Genomic DNA, 27,035 nt, shown 5'->3' with positions numbered 1-27,035 from the left:
TATCAAGTATTAAGAATCAGGCAGGAAATAGCCTTTGCCAAACATATCACATTACTGGGTTTGCATTCAGAAAGCATGTCAAGTTTTCATACCTAAGAATATGAAACCAAAAGAAAGACTCAAAACACAACAGAAACAATATCAAGTTGTTGTTATTATAGAGAAAGAAAAGTGGTCCTTTTCTATGAGAAGAAAAACAAACAAACAAACAAACAAACAACAACAACAAACCCAGAAACAAAACCCCAAACGGCAGTGGGAAGAATACGGACACAAGCACAGCTTGCATTCAGCAGGGCCCATCTCATCACTGGTGGAAGCTGTGTGCCAATGACAGGAGAGGCGAGCCACTCATTCTCCTGAAACATTAACCCCGGGTCTGAGAGGAGGGCCTTCGCACAACTCTGTAGGTCAATCTCAACGGAGAGCTCAGAGGGGGGTGAGCTTTACCCATCATGTCAGAAACACGCTGTTTCCTGGTTCTGTTCACAAGACGAAAAAGCATGAAGCAGGGCAGAAGAGCGAGCTCCAGACAAGACTGGACTACTAAGTGACACCCTATTAAGAAAAGGAAAGGGAGGAAAGGAAAGGGATGCAAGCAGAAACAAAACTAAACTAGCCAACTACAAACAAGAGAAATAAAGGTCAGCCCCCAAGACAAAGCCATGGACTCACACCAAAGCCTCTGGATCTGCAGTCATTATTAGGCCAGCCACAGGAAACTAGTAATTCATCATCAGTCTAACCATTACATATCTTATCAAAATGCACACAAAATGCCGTTGTTGGCTTTTGTTTTGTTTGAGACAGGGTTTCTCTGTGTAGCTTTGACTGTCCTGGAACTCACTCTATAGTCCAGGCTGGTCTTAGACTCAGAGATCCACCTGCTTCTGCCTCCTAAGTACTGGGATTAAATGTGTGCAGCATCACCACCCAAATGCAGTTCAAAATGCAGTTCTTTGTGACTGTTCTACTTCACATACAGACTATCATGTTATTTAGACTCACTTTGTGTTAGTATGAACATTTCATACTTTATGAGGTCAAACAATATTGCTGGATATGGACACATTCTGTTTATCCACCCATCAGTTGATAGGCATTTGAGCTGTCTCTATTTTGGACTTTAAAAATTACTTTAGTTTGTGTATGGATATTTTGCCTGCGTGTATGTCTGTGTACCATGTGCATGCAGTGCCCAAGGTGGCTAGAAGTAGGCATCTGATGCCCTGGAACTGGAGTTACCAATGTTGTGAGCTACCATCTGGATGCTGGGAATCGAGTCCTAGTCCTCTGGAAGAGCAGACCAATGCACCATCTCTCCAATCCTTCCGCTTATGACTTTTATCAATGATAATATAGACATACCAGTACAAGTTTTTAATGGACATGTTTTGTTTATGTTAAATAATACCTAGGAATACATACAAAGAGTGGGCCATTATTCTTTGAGGAATCACTATAGCGCTTTCCATAGCAGCTGCACCATTTATTTTACACTCCTCCCAGCAATGGATGAGGGCTCTGCTTTCTCTATACTTTGTTAACACTGCCTTTTGCCTTTTTTAGTTTTTAATGGGGGGTCTTATAATATTACCTTGCTTGTCTAAAGTTATCATCCTGCCACAGGTCCCAAGTAACAGGGACTACAGGTATCACTATCAGCTATAAATTTTCTTTAAAAAAAAATCATAACCATCATAATAGGTATGAACTGGGATCTTGCCATGGTTTAGAGTTTTGCTTTGTTTTTGAGTCAGGGTCATAATATCTCAGAAATCTTTTTTTTTTTTTCCCGAGACAGGGTTTCTCTGTATAGCCCTGGCTGTCCTGGAACTCACTCTGTAGAACAGGCTGGCCTCGAACTCAGAAATCCGCCTGCCTCTGCCTCCCAGAGTGCTGGGATTACAGTGTTTAGGAGGTAGAGGTAGCCTGGTCTACATGGTGAGTTTCAGTACAGCCAAAGCTGTGTAGAGACTTGTTTCAAACAAACAAACAAAACCATCAAAAAAAAAAAAAAAAAAAAAAAAAAAAACAACCTACAAATCTTTTCATGTAGTTCATGCCTAACCTAGGCTGGGTTTCCTCAGTTCTTACACAGAGTATTTCCAGTGTCTCAACTCTGGGCAAGTAAGTGGAATAGGAGTAAGGAAAGATATATTCAAATGGGACAGGAAGCTAAACAGACAGTCTTGTTGTCTAGACTGTGTGTGCTACAGTCCTGCTCTGCACTCCTGATGTCTTCTCATTCAGTGACTGCCAACCTGCCCCCCTGCAGAGCGGGCCAGAGTCTATGAAGTTTCCATTACTAACATGGCTCATCACCCCAGATCTCAACTCTATTTTCTCCCTTAACCTCCTTTAGAGAGAGAGGAGTCCGGCTCACAGGTATTAAGGACATTGGAGGTAAGTGCGTCTGAATACTTGTGCTTTGGTAGATGGAAGACAGTAAGAGACATGGCTAAAATTGTCAGCTCTGACCACAAACCCCTCGGTCACTCCCTCCTCTCCACAAGCTTGGGCAGAGAATTAGAATCTTTGAGTCCATCTGTACCTACTTATGATGGTTAACACTGGTAAGACCAGGAATCACCAAGGAGACCCCCCCTGTGCACATGTCCATGCGTCCGTGTGTGCTTATCTAGATTAGGTTAACTGAAGTAGGAAGAACATTCTAGCTGTAGGGAGCACTTTTGCTTGGGCTGGTGTCCTGAACTGCATTAAAAAAACAAAACAAAACAAACCTCCCTAGCTAAGCTGAGCACTGGCGCCTGCTGCTTCCTGACTGCAGCTGCAATGCACCATGACGCCCTGGTTATACTGCACTGTATTCCCTTCAACTGTAAAGTGAAATAAACCCCTTTCTCCCATAAGTTGCTTCTTGTAAGGTATTTTGTCACAGCATCAAGATAAGTAACTAATCTACTACTTCACAGGGCTGAGTGGGGAATCAGGTCGGCTCAAATATTTTAAGTACTCATAATATGGACTTATCACGCACATCCCTTTAGAGTCTGTAACTGAATCATGAGATGTGAAGTCAGAAATGTCAGTATGCGGAGAGCTTACACACAAGCTCACGCAGTGGAGGCCTGTGCCAACCACCAACTGAAAGTCTGTACACACGTCCAGACAAGAGCTTCGTGCGTCTATACTGGACAGTCAGAGTACCTAATGAAATCCTGGCCTCCTTCAGGTGGTGGGTGCTTCTGGGCCTGCATGCTTGTCAGGATTTCAGGAAAAGATCATTCTCTTCTTCCACAACTAGAAAGGTTCTCGCAACAGTAATAGGCACCTAGCTCCATGGGGAAGAGCAGGAAAAAGATGGCAATCACATGCCAGTGCTCAAAGACACTGTCTAGAAAAACTAGAGATTTCCAGGCATGGGGGCACATGTTTTCAATCCCAGCACTTGGGAGGCAGAGGCAGGTGATCTCTGTGAGTTTCAGGCTACTCAAAAGCTTCATGGTGAGTCCCTGTCTCAAAAAAATCAAAACAAAAAAATACAGACTGGCCAACACTCTGCCAGTTAGTCAGGGCCTCCTTGTGGAGTTAGGGAGTTAGAGACAGCTTCAAAAGAAATCATCAAGGCACACTTATAACAGTCAATAGGCTATGACTCAAAGACAAGGCAGAGTGAACGGCACTGATGAGAGGCTGACTTCCAACACCTCCTTTGGTATCTACGGCCTATTCATCAGTCACCGCAAAGCTCTGAGATGGGTAATGTCTGTGGTAGCTATGCGATAGTCACTGTACTCCCTGGTCCAAACACGCTACTGATCACACCAAAGGGCAGAGGCAGCGTTTCTCTGAACCTCTTGCACTGGCCTTAAACTTCTGGTACCGAAAGAATGTTCTAGGACTTCTGAAGACTAGAAACTTCTAACTCTTCCCTCTAGAAACACAAACACAGTGATAAAAAGAGGTCTCAGTTATGTCACGAGTGACACTGTAAAAGTCACTGTAGTGGCTATTCCTGGTTGTCAACTTGACTATATCTGGAATGAACTACAGTTCAGAATTGGAAGGCTCACCTATGATCCTAATCTAGAGGCTGAGAGATACAAGTTTCTGACCTGGATCTTGGCATGGAGATCTTGAAGCATAGTGGATATGAATCCCAGAAGCTTAAGACAGGGAGATCTCTGAGCTCATCTCTGTGTCACACACCTTTAATCTGGGCCACACCCTCTGCTAGAGACCTACATAAGGACATTGGAAGAAGGAAGACTCACTCTTCTTTGCCTGTGGGACTGAGCAACTGCTAGATCCTTAGACTTCCATCCACAGCTGCTGCTGATCATTGTTGGGGAGTTAGACTACAGACTGTAAGTCATCAACAAATTCCCTAACTATACAGAGATTACCCATACGGTCTGTGACTCTAGAGAACCCTGACTTTACAGTCACGTAGGCTAAAGGAACATACAATCACGAGAGAAGCCTTTAATGGACCTTCTAGCTCAGACCAACCCCTAAAGCAGCCACAAGAAGTCAGAAATAAAACCAGAAGTGCCCAGCTAGGAAACCCCAGCCACCCCAGCCCAGACCCACCCACTCAGGAGAACCAAAGGACTATTCTTTTAAGTCATTATGTTTTAGACTGGAATAAATAAGCAAGCTGAGCCAACAAAATTTACATTTTGGAAATAAATGATTCAAGTCAGGTTTTTGTTGTAGTTGTCATCTGCTCCTATCTGTTCCCACCACACCTCTCAACCCCAGCACACATACAGTATCTCATTATGTAGTTCCAGCTGTCCTATATAACTGACTATATAGTCCAATCTAGCCTCAAACTCACAGAAACCCACCTGCCTCTGCCTCCCAAGTGCTAAGACTAAAGGTGTGCACCATTACACCCAACTTAAATTAAGTCTTTACCAAAATTCCTTTAACCGTAGAGTACAACTTTAATCCCAGCACTCAGGGAGATAGGCAAACAGATTTCTGTAAATTTGAGGCCAGGCTATTCTACATAGCAAGTTCCAGGACAATGAGGGTTACATAGAGAAACCGTATCTCAAAAACAAAAGTCATTAATAGGGCTAGGGCTATCCCTCACTGATAGAGTAAGTACCTGGCAACAGTGCCAAGTACCTGGCAACAGCAGTGACATTTCCTCCCTCCCTCTCCCCCAAACACACACACACACACACACCATAGACCTAAACAATATCCCATCTCCCAGATATTTGCAAATTGTATGATCTAGGCATCCAAATATATTAAAAAAACTACTAAAAAGATCAACAACTCAATTAAAAAATGACCAAAGGATAAAAATGGACATTTTACCACAGAATGTTTACAAATGGCTCAAAAGCACTACAGAGACATGTGACATCATCACTATGCTGACAGAGAGCAATCAGAAGCACTGGTGACCACTTCTCACATTGACATAGCAAAGACAATGGTGATTGTTGGGGTAACAGAGTCTTATGTGACTGGAAGATGCCACACAGTTTAGAGGACAAACCTATTCCATCTTGGGACTGGCCTCCATCTTTAAAAAAAAAAAAAGAGCCTGAGAACCTGATCTGCAGCTGATCCCAAGCTGCACCGGAATACCAGGAAGGACTCATGGCTTGTCCTTGCCCCAGACCCCTAGCTACTTCCTAGCAACAGCCAATCAAGATTAGTCTGATTGTTTGAGATATACTTTCAGACCTTTTGTGATCGTTTATGGTTTTGCCTCAGAGCACCCACCTGTCATCTTACAGCAGTCATTCAGATGCTTGCCAGGCTGAAATTCCCTCGTGCTCACCATTTCCTATAAAACCTTGTCCCACAGAGGGCTCGGGGTTGCACCCGCCCATCCTGCTGTGTCAGGGTTGGCAGTAAGCGAAGCTTGACTAACAGAGATCCCAGTGCAACTGCATCAGAATCAGCTCCTTGGTGGTCTTTGTGGGCTTTGTGCGCTTGTGAACTAGCACAACACAGCTACTCCAGACAACAGTTTAGAAACTCAAACCCCATTATGTACGGAGGTTTTGTTCTCCCAAGAGAAATGAAATAAATCTTAAAAACTGACAGACAAACAAACAAAAAACTAGTAAATGAAGCCAGGTGGTGGTGGCACACACCTGTAATCCCAGCACTCAGGAGGCAGAGGCAGGCAGATCTCTGAGTTCCAGGACAGCCTAGGCTACACAGAGAAATCCTGTGTTGAGACAACAACAACAACAACACCCTAGTATATGAGTATTTAAAATCAGTCATTATTCATGATAGCCCCCAAATGAAATCTCTCAACTGAAGACTGCTTCACCAATAAACAGAAAATGATACAGCCATCCAAGATGGAATATAACTCAACAGAGATCAGGGATGGTCACAGGGCATACACATTTAATACAGAAGCAGGTGATCTCTGTTGAGGCCAGTCTAATCTACACCATGAAATCTTGCCTTGAGAAGAAAGACAAAGAAGAACCAGGTATGCACTACAACATGGTTAATGTATGAACCCTGATAAGACTGTGCTATGTGAAAGAAGTAAGTTACAAAACCCAGATCATGCTATGCTGATAGAGCAACTCCAGGTGGGAAAGTCCACTGCACCAGAGTAGGTGAGCGGCTGCTGGGGGCTGGGGAAATGGAGCATGACTGCTGATGGCAACAACCGTATGCAAAGTCTCCAGCATGACCCTGCATGACGCCAGTGAGCGAATTTGATATACTTTTTTTTTTTTTTTTTGCTTTTTTAGATTTGGTTTTTTCGAGACAGCATTTCTCTGTGTAGCCCTGGCTGTCCTGGAATTCACTCTGTAGACCAGGCTGGCCTCAAATCCACCTGCTTTGGCCTTCTAAGTGCTAAGATTAAAAGCATGTACCCAGCTTTAAATGAAAATTGTGTGGGTCTAGGGGTAGGGATGGGGAGGGCTGGAGTGGGGGAGGGGAGGGGTGGGCATGTGAGTGCAGGTGTCTACAAAGTTTTAGGCTGTTGTGAACCATCTTCCATGGGTACTGGGAACTAACCAGTATGGTTCTGTAACTGCTGAGCCACAGTTCAGCCTCTTGCTTCTCTTCTAATCTCCACTCCTGAGAACTAACACACGAAAGGAGGACACATAGAGGCCGGTGCTGAAGAAGCCTGGAAATCCTTCTTCCCATTATCCCTGGGAAGTTCCACCCTCAACTATTCCAGCACTGGCCACCACCCTGAACAGAGAAACCAAAGATGACTCTAGACCCCTGCCTCAGAGATGTGTAGCACAAAGCCAGCATCTCTTTTATAGGATCCAAGGAGCTCCCTGTGGGAATCACAGGGCCAACTACATACATATGACATGGTTGATAATGAGGCAAGTGTCAGAGGCAGGGCCTGTACTGCAGTGCCAATCTAGGAATCTTGACTGTGGACACACGGGAGGCTCCAGAGTGCTGTGGAGAAGAGCACTCCCATCCAGGATCCGGGCAGAGGGCTCAGTGTCAGCAGCACACTCCTCCTGGAACTGCTCTGGGGACTCTGGCCAGCAGGTCTTACCCGAGTCTTAGCCTTCAGGAACACATGACTCTCCATGTCCTTGCTAGATTTACTGTGGGCCACACCAGCTTTCCTCATGGCATCCTCACTGAAATACAAAAGAAGAGACATTTACAAACCCTAGTCCGTCTACCCTGGTAGACAGGTGCTGTCCCCGGAGAACTAGCCTGGCTGAAGTCCTTGTGAGGAGCCAGGGAGAGGCACTCAGCAGGGCAGTGGCCAGAGCTAAACATCAGAGAAAAAGAACAGGGATATAAGAAGAGTGAAAAGGACAGGTAATTACCATAATGAAAAGAGAAGCCCTGGGCATGAAGGGGGGGACACAGAACCTGTCCCAATCAGCACTGTTGATTAGGTCAGTGGGTGGCTAGCCAGCCTCTATTTCTAGGCCTGTGAGTGCCTGGGCCCCTCCCCAACTTTACATCTAAGTACTGTGTGTGAGACTGCAGCTGCAGCTCTACAATTTCTCACCTATAAAATGAACAGTCCACACAAGTCACATCCCATTCTGTGCATGTCTGTAATGTCTTCCTAACAGGACCAAAGAGACCATCTCCAACTTCTAACTACTAAGAACAATAGGAGATAGTACACCAATGTAAAACCACAACAAACATCAAAAACACATTTTATATACAGATAGAAAAAGAACTATCTTAATAAAGATTCTATTTCACACCACGGGGGAAAGAGCTATGCACATGGGCCAAACAGAGCTCTGAGAACGCATACAGCCTCCCTCTATCTGTACACACAACACAGAAAGAACAGGTAGGGGGCTGTAGAGATGGTTCAGTGGTTAAGAGCACTCGCTGTTCTCTCAAAGGACCTGTGTTTGATTCCTAGCACCCACATAGTGGCTCACAATCACCTGTAACTCCAGTTCCAGGAAATGTAATATCTTCTGAAGGCATTGCACTTGGTATTTATGCATTCATGCAGCCCAAACACTCATACACATCAAAGAAAATAAGAAAATAAATATTTTCTAAAAAGAAAGAATAGGTATGTAAGTATCTGCTAAAAAGAAGCATATTACTTGGAGCTATGGGTCTGAGATACTGGCTACTCTGGTTGGTTATAGCCTGTCTTCTTGTAGCACTGGATTTGCTGGCAAATTAATCAAAAAATTGGGGACTCTGGGCTTCAACTAATAGTGGGATAAAAGCCCAGTCCAGTTGATACTCAAAAGCATTCTGGGGCTGGAGAGATGGCTCAGTGGTTAAGAGTGCTGACTGAGCCGGGCAGTGGTGGCACACGCCTTTAATCCCAGCACTTGGGAGGCAGAGGCAGGCGGATTTCTGAGTTCTAGGCCAGCCTGGTCTACAGAGACGGCCAGGACTACACAAAGAAACCCTGTCTCAAAAAAAAAAAAAAAAAAAAAAAAAAAAAAAAAAAAAAGAGTGCTGACTGTACTTCCAAAGGTCCTGAGTTCAATTACCACCAGCAACCACATGATGGCTCACAACCATCTATAATGGCATCTGACACCCTCTTCTGGTGTGTCTGAAGACAGCTACAGTGTACTCATATAAATAAAATAAACCTTAAAAAAAAAAAGCATTCTGACCCCCAAAACACAAACTTAGTAGTTACTGAAAAACATGTGTGGACTATAGCACTGCACCGATGAAATCATAGAAAAACTGCATGTAGAAATATCAATAATGAGATATACCAAACACATCATGGGTAGAGTGAGATGCTCAGCAGTCAAAAGCACTTGCTACCCAGGCATGACAACTTGAGTTTGAGCCCATGTAAAGGTGGAAGAACTGGAAGAACTGGCACCACAAGTTGCACTCTGACCCCCACATACATGCCACAGCACACTCACCCTCACTCTACCCCACAATAATGAACAGGTTATTAGAAAACACCACGTTGCTGGATCCTTTATTACCAGCATGTGTGAAGTGCTGGCCTCTTCTATCTACTTTCTGAAGCTCTGACTCTGGCTCTGGCAAGCTGGCAGCAGCAGGGGCCTGCTTGCAAGGCATACAGGTGTGGCACAGATATATCAGAAAAGCTCCCTGGAGCCACAAGAGACATGAGAATAATGAAGTAGAACAGTACTAAAAGCAGCCCAGCCCACAGGAAGCACAGGAACAGACACAGCAGGAGCAGGGCCACTAGACACCCAGTACAAACGTGCAGAGGCTGCAAGGCTTCTCACTGGAAATAGACACATCCCCTGGTAATGATGAAAACCACTGAGATGAGACAGATCTGTATTCAGAATCATGCCTCACCTGTGTCCCAAGAGACCTACTGGTTCCTCCTCCTGCCCTCTGGCAGGTATATAAAAGGGACAAGAGGTAAACAGCCACAGAACTATAGTAAGAATTTAGAGATAGAGAACAGTCTACCGATACCCAGTCCCAAAGGAGGGCAGCAAGTCAATCAAGCACTTGTTGATGAGCAGCACATCCCACCACTCACAGAAAAAGGGGAGCAAGCACAGGTGTCTGACAGGGACACAGTCGCACAGATGAGCTCTGTGTCATGACTGAAGGCTGAGGCAGATTCCTAAGAGGGTCCTTCCAAACTGCTGCCAAGTACTTTCACTACAACCAACTGACACAGTACAGCCTTAGCTCAAAGAACACCTAGTAGCTTCATGCAGGGAACAGACAGATCCAGGACATAGCATACTGTGACAGCTTTGAGACAGTAGGAAAACAAACCACCATCAGTGACCTGAACAGAGAAATGTGCTCAGTGAGCAGCAGGCAAAGTGTACCAGTGATAGGAATTAAAATGCCCTCCCAGTGAGAAACCACCCTGAGTACATAGATTAATAAAGGAAATGGGGAAAGGCTCTTTAGGAGTAGCACACGACTGGCTCTGGCTACTGACAAGAACAGAACATTTTACCTGCTTCTATCGGCCTTGGGCTTATACATTCCACATATGCTGTCATCCTTAAATCTCCCTCAGGTTCCAGCTTATGCTCTGAACAATGTAAACAAAGAAAGGAAACTACAAGTCTGGCCACTTGGGCAGAGGGAATATTTACACTACAGAGGTTCTGCCAGAATTCTTTCTTAAGTACATCAGTGTTGTTCTTTTCACAGTGGTTACCCAGGGTCAGAATTATGGCAGACAGAAAACCCAGCAAAATTATGTTTCTCCTGAAAAGAGCACAGGGGGCTTAATGGTGGGATCCAGACTTAAGAGTACTTGAGACCCTTTGCCGCTCCTGTGAGCTGTCCTTTAAAAGCCTGTTCTTGGATGTGAGGATGGGCCATAGGGGCCGGTTGTAAATCACTGTTGCCTCCTTTTGTTTGGGAACAGAACCTAATTGGAGCTCAATTTCAGAGAACAAACAAAAGCAGAAACTTTCTCAGCAACCCTTCACTTGAATTATAGTACACAATTTTTATTCCTACAGTTCTTAAGTCTGGTTGGTGTATTACTGAGCTTCCCGTAACATTGGAGGCAGTGTTCCTCAGCAAATTCTTTCCTTTCCTACTTTCCTTCTTTTCCTCCCCCCTTCCCCTCAAGATCGGGCTTCTGAGTAATCCAGACTGTCCTGGAACTTGCTCTGTAGCCTAGGCTAGCCTCAGACTCAGAGTTCTGTCCATATCTGCTTCGTGAGTGGTGCGATTAAAGGCAGGCATCACTGCTGACTCCTCAGCTTAATTCTTTATTGTACCAATTTTATTCCTTCAAGTTTTTTGGTTATCACTAGATGCCACAGGACATAGCCAAAGGGTGAGTTCTACTCTGCCAAAAGAGTAATATTATATGATACAGATGGTGTGGGCATTGATTATTAATGACCCAGAGTTTGAAGAGCATCAACTTAGCTAGAGGCCAAAGATAATCCTATTCTGACAGGTTTGAATATACTGAGGGGTAGGGTACACCACAACGACACCACCCCACACCACCCCACACCACCCCACACCACCCCACACCACCCCACACCACACCACACCACACCACACCACACCACACCACACCACAGGGATGGGACACAACCTCAACTAGAGGAAGCCAGGCCTGCTGTGAGCAGTACAGAGCAGTACAATGTTCTGCTAACCTCTTATGCCATTTGCAGTGCCTGCACAGTTTCTTCATAGTTAATAAACCCAGATTCCTTGATTGTTGTTTTCAATCCTGAAAACTGCATTTTGAAGATGTTTTTGCTTTTATTTCTAGTCTAAAGTTCACTCTCCATTAAGTAAAATTACAAAGTAAAATGGCCTTTCTTTACCTTGCACTTAGTCCCTAACAAGCACCTTATCCTTCAGGTCTTGGGTGTGGTCCCCAATTCAGATTCTTACTTAGTTAGGTTCAAGCCCTCCCTTACTCTAAGACCACAGAGGCTGTGATTGGTTTTGGTCCATCCTGGAATAGACTGGGCTGCTATCTTGTCCCTTTTGACCACCCAGAGGGAGGCTTTGCCACTACTACCTCCCCCATTCTATCCCCAGAATGTTTACCAAGCACTTTGACACATACAGGCACTCTTGTCTCCCCTGGGGCAAGGCACTAGCCCCCTTTCCTGCACCAGTTCTCCTGGCCACAGCTGCCTCGATTTAGAATGGAGCCTGGTGGGACTGATCAAGCACTTGACCTAGAACTCCTTTCTCCAGGAGGGTTGGAAGGCACCCTGACTTCCACAGCTGCCCTTCGAACATGGTATATCTGAAACATTGAGAAACTCCGAGGGGGCTGGAGAGATGGCTCAGCGGTCAGAACACCGACTGCTCTTCCACAGGTTGAGTTCAAATCCCAGCAACCACATGGTGGCTCACAACCATCTGTAATGGGCTCCAATGCCTTCTTCTGGTGTGTCTGAAGACAGCGGCAGTGTACTCACATACAATAAATAAATCTTAAAGGAAATAAAAAGGCAAAAAAAGAAACCCTGCTGGGACTAGGCATGGTAGCACAAGCCTTTAATCTAGCAGTTCTCAACTTGTAGGTCTCAACCCCTTCTGGGAGTGAACTGACCCTTTCACAGAGGTCACATAGCAGATATTTACATTACAATTCATAACAGTAGCAAAATTAGTTATGAAGTAGCAACAAAAATAATTTTATGGTGGGGGGGCTCACTGTATAAAAAGGTCAGACAGCATTAGGGAGGTTGAGAACCATAGCTTTAATCCTAGCCCTCTGTGGGGCAGTGGTGGGTGAACTTGAGGCCAGCCAGATCTATATGGTTCCATGCCAGTCTGAGCTACTTAAGAGTGCAGGGAGATGGAATCCTCTAATACTTCTATCACACAGAAATATTAGTCTGTACCCCATTTTTAAATAGGGTTATTTGGTTCTCTGGAATCTTCTTGAGTTCTTTGTATATACTGAATATTAGCCCTCTGTCGGATGTAAAGTTGGTGAAGATCTTTTCCCAATTTGTTGGTTGCTGTTTTGTCCTTTTAACAGTGTCCTTTGCCTTATAGAAACTTTGTGATTTTATGAGGTCCCATTTGTCAATTCTTGATCTTAGAGCATAAGCTATTGGTGTTCTGTTCAGGAACTTTTCCCCTGTGCCCATGTCCTCAAGGGTCTTCCCCAGTTTCTTTTCTATTAGTTTCAGTGTGTCTGGTTTTATGTGGAGGTAAAAAAATGGGGTACAGAGCTAAACAAAGAATTTTCACCCAAAGAATTTGGAAAGGCTGAGAAGCATCTTAAGAAATGTCCAATATCATTAGTCATTAGGGAAATGCAAATCAAAACAACCCTGAGATTTCACCTCACACCAGTCAGAATGGCTAAGATTAAAAACTCAGGAGACAGCAGGTGTTGGCAAGGATGTGGAGAAAGAGGAACACTCCTCCACTGCTGGTGGGAATGCAAGTTAGTACAACCACTCTGGAAATCGATCTGGCAGTTCCTCAGAAAACTGGGCATGACACTTCCAGAGGACCCTGCTATACCACTCCTGGGCATATACCCAGAGGATTCCCTGGCATGCAATAAGGACATATGCTCCACTATGTTCATAGCAACCTTGTTTATAATAGCTAGAAGCTGGAATGAACCCAGATGTCCCTCAATGGAGGAATGGATACAGAAAATGTGGTATATTTACACAATGGAATACTACTCAGCAATTCTAAAAACAATGAATTCATGAAATTCTTAGGCAAATGGTTGGAACTGGAAAATATCACCCTAAGTGAGGTAACTCATTCACAAAAGAACACACATGGAATGCAGTCACTGATAAGTGGATATTAGTCCAGAAGCTGTGAATACCCAAGACACAACTCATATATCAAATGATTCCCAAGAAGGAAGGAAGGAGAGGGCCCTGGTCCTGGAAAGGCTTGATGCAGCATTGTAGGGGACTGCCAGGACAGAGGAGTGGGAGGGGACTGATTGGGCAGAGGGAAGAGGGCTTATGGGACTTATGGGGAGGGGGAAACTGGGAAAGGGAAAATCATATGGAATGTAAACAAAGAATATAGAAAATTTAAAAAAAAGAAAAAGAAATATTAGTCTGCCCAGATGAGGTACCAGTGAGTTCCTGCAGCTCTTTCAGGCAAAGCTGTCCCCATGTGGACTCTGATTCATCTGGGGTATCCTCTCAGTGGACCAGCTACCCCTGGGGTATCACCAGCTACCAATCAAGCACTAAGGACCCTCCCATGGCTGTGCTAATGAGCACAGACTAGTCCTTCCTCCAGTTCTTCCCTGATCCTCTTTTCCATACCCTGTTCTCAGTGCCCTAGTTATCACCCAAGGGCCCCTCCACAGCTCTCAATTACAACTCTTTGACCCTGCTTTCTTCATTCCCATCCTCCACCGCAGGTAATGCCAGGCTCCTTCCTTGGCCTTCTTTCATACTGCTGAAGGGAAAGAGCACCTGCTCCTCTGGCTTCCTACAGATGTCTAACATAGAAAGATTTCTTTCTCCCTTGGGTGTCAGAAATCACCATTCTGAGATCAAAAAAACAGGAGGCTCCCCACCCTCCACCATTTTATTTTATTATATAAGTGGCCTGCTGGCAAATCACTACCTGCGCATACGGTTTGTTCACCCACCTAGGATAGAAGCCCACAGCTTGCATGTGAGACCCCCTCACCCTGAATGTTTAAAATCCAAATCACTAGTAATATAAGTCCTAGACGACAAGTGAGGAAGAGGTGTCCAGTATTAGGAGGACAGATATTTTGTAGGCTTGTTACCAGAGAGAAATATTCAACACTTTTGCCATCTTTTTACCATCACCTCTCAAACAGACAAGGAAAGGCATCTCTGATGCTTCATGCATTCAGAGCATCTGCCCGCCCCTCCTACTTCCCTCTTCACAGTGTGGAACTGTCCCATGGAGCCCACGTGGGACTTACTCTTTGGAAAAGCCCCTAATGCCTATCCTTATCACACCAACAGGCTCCAGAAGGTAGGTCCCAGGAAAAACACTGACAGAGAACATGAAGCCCAAGGTTAAGTGTGCCAAGATACAGGTAAAGGCATAGGAAGAATTAGTAACCAGCCCACAGAAGACCAGCCCCACTGCCCAAAGGCAGAAACAACTGTCGTGTTGTTTGCTTGTTGTCATGCTTCTGTGCTCAGCGCGCTGTTGGTACAGGCATAAAATATGAGCGTTCATCACTGATTTACTCAGTCAAACACTGGGAGCAACCGTAGAGACAAGAGAATGGACAGCTACAGAGCAAGTCTGCATAGCAGTCACACAACTTATAAGGAAGCAGCATGCGCAAGCTCCTAAGGACACAGGCGCATGCTAGAAGACACAGCAAGAGTCATAGGTGGTTGCTGCCTTTGGGAAGAGTTCCTGAGTAAAGGGCCGGTGACTTCTGCAGTTCATATGCATTTTACATTTCAAGGGGCTTCATGAGCACGAGGCGCTTCTGTAGAAGCCAGCACAGCAGCAGCATCTGTAACCCAAGTGCTGGACATACAGAGGGAAGCGGGTGCTGGGCCTTGCTGGCTTCCAGGCAGTGAGAGACCCTGTCTCAAGAAATAAAGCCGAGAGCTGCTACTGAGGAAGACACCTGATATTGACTTGCAGCCTGCTATGGTTTGTATATGCTCAACTCTGTCTCTAAAAAAACCAAATCCAAAAAAACAAAAAAAAAAAAAAAGAAGAAGTGTGGTCCTGTTGGAGTAGGTGTGTCACTGTGGGTGTGAGCTTTAAGACCCTCTTCCTAGCTGCCTGGAAGTCAGTATTCAGCTAGCAGCCTTCAGATAACAATGTAGAACTCTCAGCTCCTCCTGCACCATGCCTGCCTGGATGCTGCCATGCTCCCGCCTTGATGATAATGAGCTGACCCTCTGACTCTGTAAGCCAGCCCCAATTAAATGTTGTCCTTAGAAGAGTTGCCTTGGTCATGGTGTTTGTTCACAGCAGTAAAACCCAAAGACACAGCCTCTATACCTACACACGCATGCGTGCACGAATATTTTCTGAGACAGTATCTTGCTACATAGCTTGGAACTATGTCCACTATGTTGTATGTTGACCACACTGGGCTCAAACTCAAGAGATCTGCCTGTCTGCCTCTGCTTCCCAAGCACTGGGATTTAAGGTGTGTACCACCATGTGTACTCTAATAAATTTTATTTCCTTTTTTGGGGGGCTGGGGGGAGAGAACCTCACCATATAGCCATGGCTGTCCTGCAGCTCACCTGAAGGCCAGCCTGGCTTCAAACTCAAGAGAGATCAGCCTGACTTTGCCTCCTCAGTGCTGGGACTAAAGATGTGTACCACCAAGTCCAGCCACAAAACATTTTAGTCATTAAAAATTAAACTGCCTGCTGTAATGATTTGAATGAAAATGGCCCGCAATGCTTGGTTATCAGACAATGGCACTATTTGGGAGGGACTAAAAGGTGTGGCCTTGTTGGAGGAAGTATGTCACTGGGGGTGAGCTTTGGGGGTTTCAAAATCTCAAGCCACGCCCAGTGTCTTCTCTCTTCCTGACACCTGAAGATCCAGATATAGAGCTCTGAGCTACTTCTCTAGCACATCTTTGCCTGTGTACCACCTATGCTCCCGTGATGGTGATATACTTACCTCTGAAACTGTAAACCAGTCCCAAGTAAAGGATGTCCTTTATAAGAGATGCTATGGTCACGGTGTATCTTCACAGCAATAAAACAATGACTAAGACACCTGCTTACCTAAAGTCTCTAGAATGTTGTATTTCCACACTTTTGGCTCTAAGCAGCACCATAGCAATTAGGAAAAAATGAGTGTGTGACATAAAAGCCAGAGCTGGGCAGTGGTGGCGCACACCTTTAATCCTAGCACTTGGGAGACAGAGGCAGCGGATTTCTGAGTTCAAGGCCAGCCTGGTCTACAGAGTGAGTTCCAGGGCAGCCAGAGCTATACAGAGAAACCCTGTCTTGAAAAGAAAAACAAAACAAAACAACATAACAGCCAAAAGCAGACAGGAAAAAGGGAACCAGGAAGATTCTGGCCAATCCCTTATGAGAAAGACTGATATAATGTGAACACTGCAGCATGTTCAGTACTAAACACACTGGAAAACAGTAGTCATAGGACTCAAGGAGCCAAGACTGTGGCTCCTCACAGGTCATATGTGTGAAGTGGGCCTTGCTGATCTACATTTCAACAAAGTTGCATTTAGAAAATTCGAACTAATTGTTGAGGGCAAACGGGTCTATGTTCCTCTATGTTCCTTGTATGGATCTCACCCAGGACAACATGTGTTCCATGATTTAAAAGGGCAGACCGTGATTGAAGCTCATGTTGTTGTAAAAAGATGGCTATTTGTCCATCTCTTCTATGCTAGCTTTACTCCCAAAAAAATTGTTACTAACCAAATATGTAAGGCTTTCCATGCTCAGACCCGCAGGTCCACTAGAGCTGGGGAAGATAGAAACCCTGACCCGAGAGGTGCAGACACATGGCCTGGGAGAAGTGATAAGCTGAATCCCAAAACTGGAAGACAGAAAAGGCTTGCCAGTCTATCCTCCTCAGGTGTCTTCATGTGGACCCCTGAACAAGCCTAAAAGCAGGGTGAAGCAGAGCACGTCTACTCTGGGCGGCAGCTCCGCCGTTGCAGGCGGAAGCTCTGGCGGGGCTGCTGGGGAAGAGATGAGTGGGGCTGGAGCCGCATGAGCTACCAGTCTCAGAATCTGTTTAAAATTCAGATTTGTAATAATGACAAATAAAGTTATTTGTGTGGGGGACACTAAATAATGAAGGCTGGATGTGGGGCTCACCCTTATCACCTCAGTCCTCCGACTAGCAGCTCATTCCCAGGAGTTGTAGGCCTATCTGCCCCACAGAGTGAGTTCCAGGTCCACCTGGCCTAGAGACTGAGATACTGTCATTAATAATAACGAAGAATTAGCAAGGTATGATAGCTCACACCTGTAATACAAGGCCGTTAAGGCAGGAAAATCAAGTAAGTTTGAGACCAGCCAGGGTTACAGAATGAGACCTTGTGGGATGGGATGCTAGCCTAGCCTGGGTGTGGTGTTACACTTTAAATGCAGCATTCAGTAGGCAGAGGCTGACAGACTTCAGAGCTCTAGGTCTGTCAGGGCAGCAATAGTGCGAACTAGTTTCAAAAAGGGAGTGTGGTGATTTGAATATACTCGGCCCAGGGAGTGGTACTGTTAGAAGGTATGGCCTTGTTGGAGTAGGTGTGGCCTTGTTGGAGGAAGTGTGTCATTGTGAGGGTGGGCAATGAGACACTCATCCTAGCTGCCTGGAAGCTTGTCGACTTCTAGCAGCCTTCAGATGAAGATGATGAACTTTCAGTTCCCCCTGTACCATGCCTGCCTGCACCATGATGCTAATGGACTGACCCTCTGAACCTGTAAGCCAGCCTCAAACATCCTTTATAAGAGCTGCCTTGGTCATGGCGTCTCGTCACAGCAGAGGAAACCCTGACTAAGACGGAGGATGGGGGCAGGCTCTAGAGAAACGGCTCTATGGCACTTGCTGCTATTACAGAGGGTCCATGTTCATTTTGCAGCATCCACATAGTGGGCTGCAACTCTAAAGTCACTCCAGCTCCAGGGATCTCACGTCCTCTCTGACTACCATAAGTGCAGAATTGAGTGCCAGGTGGTACATGCACATGGACAAGACACTCATATACATAAAATAATTATTTTTACAAAGAGAAAATGCACATAATGTAGCACAGAAACAGAAAATTCCTGGGGCTACAGAGATGGCACAGAGGTTAAAACTTTGTACCAGAAGAGTTCAATTCCCAGCACCTGTGTTCAGTGGCTTACAACCACTGGCAACTACAGCTCCAGATCTGACATCTTCTTCTGGCCTCAGGCACCTACATGTACAATACCCTGAAACACAATTTAGAATAAATCTTAAAATAGAAAACTTAAAGTTTAAAGCTAGTTCAAAAACTTGGAAATTTGCTTGTTCATAGCGAGTATAAGCTAAAATGTCTTTCTGTTCTTAAGAAGAGTATATGTCACAGAGAATTATTCAATGAACATCAGCCACTGTTGAGGAAAATCTGATTCATTTTTCTTTGAGATGGAATCCAGGGTTGTACATGCTAGGCAAGGTTCCATTCCCTTCTGTTTCTTATTTCTAACTCTTCCTATGCCAGCTAAAAGACATGAAGCTTCTTTTCGATCAACAACTCATGCATTCTTCAGGCCACAAAGCTGAAGTTGGTAGGGACTTGAAGGTAGGCAAGGCCAACATCTATATATAGCTGAAAGGTGCCTTTTAGCTGAAGCTCCAATGTGTTTCTTCACCCAGGATGGAGAGGTCTGTCTGTCCTTCCCACACAGGCCTGGCTCTCATTTAATCTTCTGACCGACCGCCTTGGGCTCTTTAGAGCAGCAGCACCCAGTCACTGTCCACCTTGTAATGACACAGCAGCCGATTCACTGTCTCAGAATCTAGGTGCTTTCACCTTAGAAGGAGATTTCAGTTGTGTGGCCACCAAAGCGAACACCTGGGTTCTAGACCTCACAGGCAGCTGAGGCACATCTGCCAAACCATACTACAGCTTCTTCCTTTTATTAGCAAATGTGTGGTTTTCAAACATTAGCAGGTTCCTTGACTTTAGATTCATTCACTCATGTGTGTATATGAACACGTGTGTAGGTGTATATCTGTACACACAGAGGTCAGAAAGAGTGTTTAAGAGCTACAGGTCTGTTTGTAAAATACCTAGCTTGCTGCATGGGTGCTGGGATTGAAAATTCAGTAAGCATTCCCAACAACTGAGGCATTTCTCCAGGCCCAGGTTTACAAAATAATATATTTCAGAATTTATTCATCTATATACAGGAATGGACATTTTGGACTTGAGAGAGCAGAGACTTGCATATTTTCTCTTCACACTTCTCTCAGCTGCTCAACTGAACTATCTCCTTCTGCTCCCAGGAAGGCCAGTGACTGAAATCAATGAGGGTTAGTCTAAAGAAGAGCCTCTCGCCTTCAAACTGAGTTGCCTCAAATGACACCAGCCTCAGCTATTTTCTTTTCTTTTTTTCAAGATTTATTTATTTATTATATGTAAGTACACTGTAGTTGTCTTCTGTAGTTGTCTTCTGTAGTTGTCTTCAGACACACCAGAAGAGGGCATTGGATCTCATTACAGATGGTTGTGAGCCACCAAGTGGTTGCTGGGATTTGAACTCAGGACCTCTGGATGAGCGGTCAGTGCTCTTAACCACTGAGCCATCTCTCCAGCCCTAAAGGTGTGAGTTGTTTTCGGTCTTTGCTTTCTTTCTTTCTTTCTTTCTTTTTTTTTTTTTTTGGTTTTGGTTTTACCGAGACAGGGTTTCTCTGTGTAGCCCTGGCTGTCCTGGAACTCACTCTGTAGACCAGGCTGGCCTCAAACTCAGAAATCTGCCTGCCTCTGCCTCCCAAGTGCTGGGATTAAAGGCGTGCGTGACCACTGCACGCCTCGGCTATTTTCAACCAGTTGATTTAACTTCAATAAGAAAACAGGAGTGGTGACATAGGCCTTTAGTTCCAACACTCGAAGGCAGACACGCCTCTGTGAGTTCATGGTCTACAGAGTAAATTCCAGGACAGCCAGAGATATGTAGTAAGATATAGCCTTCAACAAAATGAACAAACAAAAAAAGAACCAAGAGTTGGAAAGACCTATTGATCCCTGACCTGGTGTTAGCCTGGAGTTTCCAAGAGTCTCAATCAAGCAAAATCATACAACACTCTGCCTACATGGTTTTGTGGTACTGGGGCAGGGAGCCCTATCTTTAGAGATCAACACTCACAGCTAAAATCACATGGTATCTGGGTGTAAGTTAAAATAGTCCAGAAGTGAATAGAAAATGCATGTGAAAGAACACTGGTCATACACTGTACCTCTCAAAGGAAATAGGAAAAAAATTTCTAGAAATGCTCAACAATCCATAGAAGAACTCTTTCCCAAAAGACCATTAAATGATATTTTTCTTAAGCAGATAGGAGGGCTATGCATGGTCTATGCCCCCTTGTGAATGGAAGCTGTGGGCACACAGGGACCAGCCAGAGCCAACTGAGGCAGAAAAAACAGCCTCAGGCAGAAAGAAAAAAACTACAGCTCAGAACTAGAATCTGAAAAGTATGTATGTATGCATCTACCAACAAAATAGACATTCAGTAACATTGCAAGCATTCGGGTCTATGGGAAATGTTTCCTTATGTCAATAATGACAACTGGGCAAAGAGATACAGAAACACTTTCCTGTTTTCAATCTCCTGTAATGCTATCTGGTAGGAAACGATGTGCTACACCCCAAATTCTGGCTACACTGACCAAAACAGGAGAAAGAGGCAGGGCTGAAGCTGCTGCCTTGGAGTTACTTCTTTGAGGTCAAGGGCTCAAAGTCTGTATCCCATGATCCCACAGTCCTTCTCTGGAAAAATAAGCAGAGGCGATTCATTAAGGACAGAGCTGAGCTTCTGAGGTACTATATGTAGTAAGCACCTGAGAGGTGGTCAAGCCTTGGCCTCTACTTCCACTCTTCTGGTCTCTAAATTAGGGATTTGTTTTGCTTACCGAACAGAACCACCTTAAGTGATCCCTCTTTGGTCATAATAGTCTCTCTCTCTCTCTCTCTCTCTCTCTCCCTCCCTCCCTCCCTCCCTCCCTCCCCCCTCTCTTTAATGAAAAACAAAATCTTACTGTGTATGTGTATTTGTGTGGGAGTAGGGAAATAAGGGGGAGAGAGAGAGACAAGAGACAGACTGAGAAAGAGAAATATGGGAAATATGGAGGTTAGAGGGTAACTTTGTAGATTTGACTCTTCCTTTCTCCTTTATTTGATTTTCCAAGGACCAAGCCTGAACCATTCACCCCACGTTTTAAAAGCCACAGGGTCTACTTATACAGCAGGCCCATCCTACACCCGTTTCAGAAGAGTGTGTTTCCAGGCTGTTGGGACATTTCCCCTTGAAAGCACTGGTACTGACACCCACAACCCAGATCATCTTGCACCATCTCTCAGAGTCAGCACCGTGTGAGGCTTTCTCTGCAGGGTGGATATTTGACATCTGCTGTAGTGGGTTGGTCTGCTGTGGCTCTATGTTGTTCAAATGCTAAATTCTGTACCTCAAGATCTGGTTGCTCCAAAATGAGGAGATCCTCACATATATCAGCTTTTGTTGTGTACACTTTGTCCCCCAAGTTATCCCTGATTACTTAAGAAAGATGCATACACACACACACACACACACACATATACATATACAGATCATAAAAACATCTCAGTGAGAGATGCTTCTTCTCCACTGACAATGAACCCAGAGCTTCATGAGGACTACATCAAGATCTTCTACTGAGCTACTCTCTCAGCCCCAGGCTTTCATTATCCTCATCTAATATAAATCACTATGGTTTGAAGTGCTTCCCTGAATTTAAACAACAGCATCACCAGTGGAGGAAGTCAGAACCACAGATGTGTGATTAGCCCAGTATAAATCTTCTTAAACTCTATCAACACAGGAAATCAAGTCACCAGCAAAGTAAGCCCTAGAGAGAAAACAAGCAAACCGAAAAAGTGAAAACAACCAATAAGTGTGGTTAGTTTTTAAATGTCTACTTGACACAGGTGACAGTCATCTGGCAAGAGCAGCACCTCAAGGAGAATATGGCCTGCAAGCCTGTGGGGCATCTTGTTGATTAGTAATTGATAGTGAGGGCCCAACGCACTATGGGCAGTGCCACTGGTTAGGTGGTCCTGGGTTGTTAAAAAAAAAAAAAAAAAGCAGCCTGAGCCAGCCATGAGAAAAATTCAGCACTTCTTCAGTCTTTGCTTCAGTTCCCTGAAGACACCAGGTTCCTGCTCAAAATAAATATGTATGAATTGTTTTGCTTTGAGACAGGGTCTCTCCACATAGTCCTGGCTGTCCAGAAACTAACTCTGTAGACCAGGAGGGCCCCAAATCCACAGAGATCTGCCTGTCTCTGCCTCCCAAGTGCCGGGATTAAGGGCATGCACCACCACAGCTGTCTGAGTTCAAAGGTTTTGCCTGCATGGACAGGACTGCACCAGTTTATGCCTGGTGCCCACTGAAGTCAGATGAGGGCTGTGGAACCCTTGGAAGTGGAGTCATGGATGGTTATGAGTCACCTTGCAGGAGCCTGGAATCAAACCCTAGTGCCTTGTAAGAGCTATAAGTGGTCTCAATCACAGACTAACTTCACCTCTCTCCAGGCCCTCGAACCTTCCTTGAGTTCCTTCCTGACTTGGCTTTTCTTGATGGGGGTTGGGAGGGGTGTGTGATAAAGTATACATGAAATAAAACCTTTCCTCCCCAAGTTGCTTTTGGTCATGGTGTTTTTCACAGCACTAGAAAGTAAACTAAGAGTCGGGCAGTGGTGGCACACCCCTGTAATCCCAGCACTCTGGGAGGCAGAGGCAGGCGGATTTCTGAGTTCCAAGGCCAGCTTGGTCTACAGAGTGAGTTCCAGGACAGCCAGGGCTACACAGAGAAACCCTATCTCGAAAAAACCAAATCAAAAAAAAAAAAAAAAAAAAAACCACCAAAAAAGAAAGCAAACTAAGATACCTATTACTCTTAGAAAGCAACCTTTGAGGGGCTCACCCAAATGTAGTAAACAAATGTTGCCCCCTCCACAAAGATACACAGGCCCCAGTCCCTGGAACCTATAACTATCTTTCACTATATTTCAAAAAAGGACCTCATGGTTAAAGATACAGACAATAGGATTATGTTCCATTATTCCAAACTGATCTGTGAAATGCACAGAATGTTTTCTAGCTGAATTTGGAGAGTCTCAGAAAAAAAAAAAAAAACAGCCAATATTAGAATAAGCCACAAAGAAAGCACAAGATACAGTCAATCTCCAGGGACAAAAAACTGGCCCTTGACAAATGGCCAGGAAAGAGGATACCTCAGTCTTACAAATGTAAGGAGTAGGATTTGGACAACATCTTGAATGGAATTAGTTGAAAGTAGATTCTGTCCCCAAAGTTCCATCAAGAAGTGTATACTGCCAACATCTTGATTTCAGTCCTGGAACTAACACTCACTCAATATTACACGAGCCTCAGACATTTAAAAAAAAAAAAGATCAAATATAAACCTGGGTTGTTTTAAAATGCTAAATGCATGGTAATTTGTTACTACAGTAAGACAAAATAATACACAAGCAGCAATATCTTACAAAGGTAGAGGCACCTCAGTACTCACAAGGCAGTTGCATTATGGTGTATCCAGTACACTTGAATCTTCCCTCAGACCTCAGATACTTCTGCAGCCCTCCCCTACTGTCTGTGATAACAACTTGCTCTTTCAGATCTACTGCACTGGGCTTTCCCAAAGAATCCTTGCCCTGGAGTTCAGACCATTTCTCAAGACTTTACTTAGAAAATAACTCAAGTACATCAATACTGCTGGAGACTTGGCTCAGAGGTTAAAAGCACTCACACACTGCTCTTGCAGAAGACCCAGGTTCAATTCCCAGTACTCACAGGGTAGTTCATAACCCGCTGTGGCTCCTGTCCCAGGGAATCTTATACCCTCTTCTGACCTCTGAGATCATCAGACATACATAGCGCACTTATATACAGGCAAGCAAGACACTCATACAAATAAATCTAAAAAAAAAAAAAGAAAAAAGAAAAGAAAAGAAAAAGAAACAAAACACTGGTTTGCTGAACTGTCTGAAAACCAAGGGTTATTTTGTGGTGGCACCAAGCCGCTGGCACAGTACCTATTCCTTCCACTATGCTGAGGCCGCTGGCACAGTACCCATTCCTTCCACTATGCTGAGGCTTCTCTGCTTTTTAGCCCAGCTTCCTTCCCCAGTGCTTCACTCCACCCCATCCCCACCCCCTCCCGGCCAGTTAGTCACCAATTTTCCACATATTCATTCCCCTTTCTCTGGAATCTGTCTTCCTCTTTCAAGTTCCAGCATCTAATGCTGGTCTTTATGATCTCTGCCACCTAAGTCTTCTAAAACCAACTCATGCGACCATACACTAGACAGTGATCTAAGTGAAAAAGACAGACACCCCCCCCCCCACCAAGTCCTCTTGGATCCCTAATTCATCTCCAGGGACGCAGAGGCCTTCCTAACACTAATGCTGCACCACCTCAAAGCAGACCACATGTAAAACACGGGTACAAGTTGTTTGCCCAAAACACCCATCACTAGCCATGGCAGCATCTGCTCATCCTCACGATGTATCCTTGACTACTTTGCTTCAAACACTCCCCCACTACAGCAGTCCTTCGTGACGCTTTCGCAATCATTTGCTGTGAACAGTGGCCTATCACTCTCCTACTTTTTTCTCTCTAAAGCTCAATCTGTCACCTACTCTATGAGGCCGCTCCAGTCTACTCAACTGACACTTTAGCACCCACAAAAATGACTGAGCATTGGCACAACTTGTACTGTTTCCTTACCGACTGACAGTACCAACCCTCCGGGGAAAGGCTGTGCCACGGGCAATTTTCTAAACACTTCAGGAAACTCAGTAAAATGGCTAAGTGAAACAAACACTCAGCAGTGGGCAGAGGGCACCCCAGCCCTTCACTAAGTTCCCACAGCTATTTCCTGCTACCCTTTGGCCAAGTTGACACACCTTGCGGAAGAAACGGGAGCACTCTTCTGTTCCCATTGCCTACAACCCAAATACATATCAATCTTCCAAATTCATCTTCCTTCCACCCTCCTCCAACTCATTGATGTGGTTTTCGTTTTGTTTATTTATTTTTTTTGTAAAAGAAGGCACGCGGCACCCGGGTAAAATCTCTGGCTGCCTCTTTCTCTTTCTATATTCGGTGCGAATCGAAGCAAAGGAAAATCTGCTCTCATGCACACAAATGATGAGGCGGCTCAGGACGATGACTCACAAGCCAGGGCTGCTGGGTTTGCAGAGTTCGACCCCAGAAAAACTAGCCAGCAGTCCCTGTCTGCCAAGAAGAAAGGCCAGGCAGACCACGGGAGGACCCTTGCTCGTCCCCGGCACCCAGCGGACGCCGCAGGTTCCGGCCAGGGTCAACAGCGGGTCTAGCCCGGCCTCGCCCTCCCCGCCCGGAAGGTCCGACCACCCGGTCCTTGCCCCTGGCCACACTCACATTTGGCTGACCAGCTTCTGCCGAAAGGCGGCGCTACGCCAGTCCGTCTCCTGCCCCGAAACGTCCATGCCCGGAGCCCCTACTCTTGTAGCCCGAGTCCCTACCGGCCACCTCCGCCGCCGCCGCCGCCTCTACCACAGCGACAGGCCCGAACGCGGAAGCCGAGCGATCCCGCTACTGGGCCACGCCGGAAGTACAGGGAGAATTGTGGGAAATGGAGTCTCGCTTTTGTATACGCATGCGCACCACGCTGAAGGGGGGGAAGACAGAGACTGACACAGAGACACAGTGACAGAGACAGAGACACACAGAGACATTGAGAGACACACACACAAAGAGTCTACACACATTTTTTTGTCAGTATTGGATAATTGCCAATGTATAAGACATCTTTTGTTATTTTAATTAAATTTGGTATTTTAAATAAATTTGGTATTGAAATATTGGGATTTTAATATCCAACATATGTTAAGTGTACGTACATATATGTACATTCTACAGTCATCAAAATAAAACTAGTATTCACCAGCAAGCAATGCTAGGTTAGGATCTCTGCTCATTGAATCATTAAGCTACAAGTTTAAAGGAAAAGCAGAAGCCAGTTTCTGTTCATGCTTTTCTTACTTCTTTCTTACTTAAGGGTTCAACCCTTAATACGAGGCATTTTGATCTAAGTGGATAATTGTTCCTGTGCTTGGGTGTCTTCAGTTCACCTTTCTTTTTTTTTCTTTTCCGTTTTTTGGATTTGGTTTTTTCAAGAGAGGGTTTCTCTGTATAGCCCTGGCTGTCCTGGAACTCACTCTGTAGACCAGGCTGGCCTCGAACTCAGAAATCCGCCTGCCTCTGCCTCCCAGAGTGCTGGGATTACAGGCGTGTGCCACCACTGCCCGGCAAGTTCACCTTGCAATGTTTATTTGATTCAAGTATAAAGCAGCATTTATAAGGTAACTAACCAGTTTTGTAAGTCTTCATGTTTTCCAAGGCCTCGTTTAAGAACTTTGTCCCAGCACTTGGGAGGTAGAGGCAGG

The 27,035-nt window shown here is 45.0% G+C and overlaps 1 protein-coding gene across 10 annotated transcripts in view; it reads right to left on the bottom strand.

Annotated features, from left to right (window-relative positions):
* Med15 (mediator complex subunit 15) overlaps positions 1–26,183 on the bottom strand; it is a 63,386-nt gene extending 37,203 nt beyond the window's left edge. For 8 of the 10 annotated variants that reach the window (XM_052158705.1, XM_052158707.1, XM_052158708.1 and 5 more), the window contains exons 1-2: positions 26,008–26,181; positions 7,496–7,583 (exon numbers count right to left, since the gene is read on the bottom strand). In XM_052158705.1, coding sequence (XP_052014665.1) covers positions 7,496–7,583; positions 26,008–26,075 — 156 coding nt within the window. In that variant the 5' untranslated portion in view covers positions 26,076–26,181. Of the gene's footprint in view, positions 1–7,495; positions 7,584–26,007 lie in introns of all 10 variants that reach the window. The other 2 variants (XM_052158715.1, XM_052158711.1) reach the window with 2 other exon arrangements.
* Positions 26,184–27,035: the final 852 nt, after the last annotated feature.

Source organism: Apodemus sylvaticus, chromosome 15 (assembly GCF_947179515.1).
Source record: "Apodemus sylvaticus chromosome 15, mApoSyl1.1, whole genome shotgun sequence".
Classification (NCBI taxonomy): domain Eukaryota; kingdom Metazoa; phylum Chordata; class Mammalia; order Rodentia; family Muridae; genus Apodemus; species Apodemus sylvaticus.
Note: the sequence above shows the minus strand (reverse complement) of the source record. Positions and strands in the feature narration are given on the sequence as shown.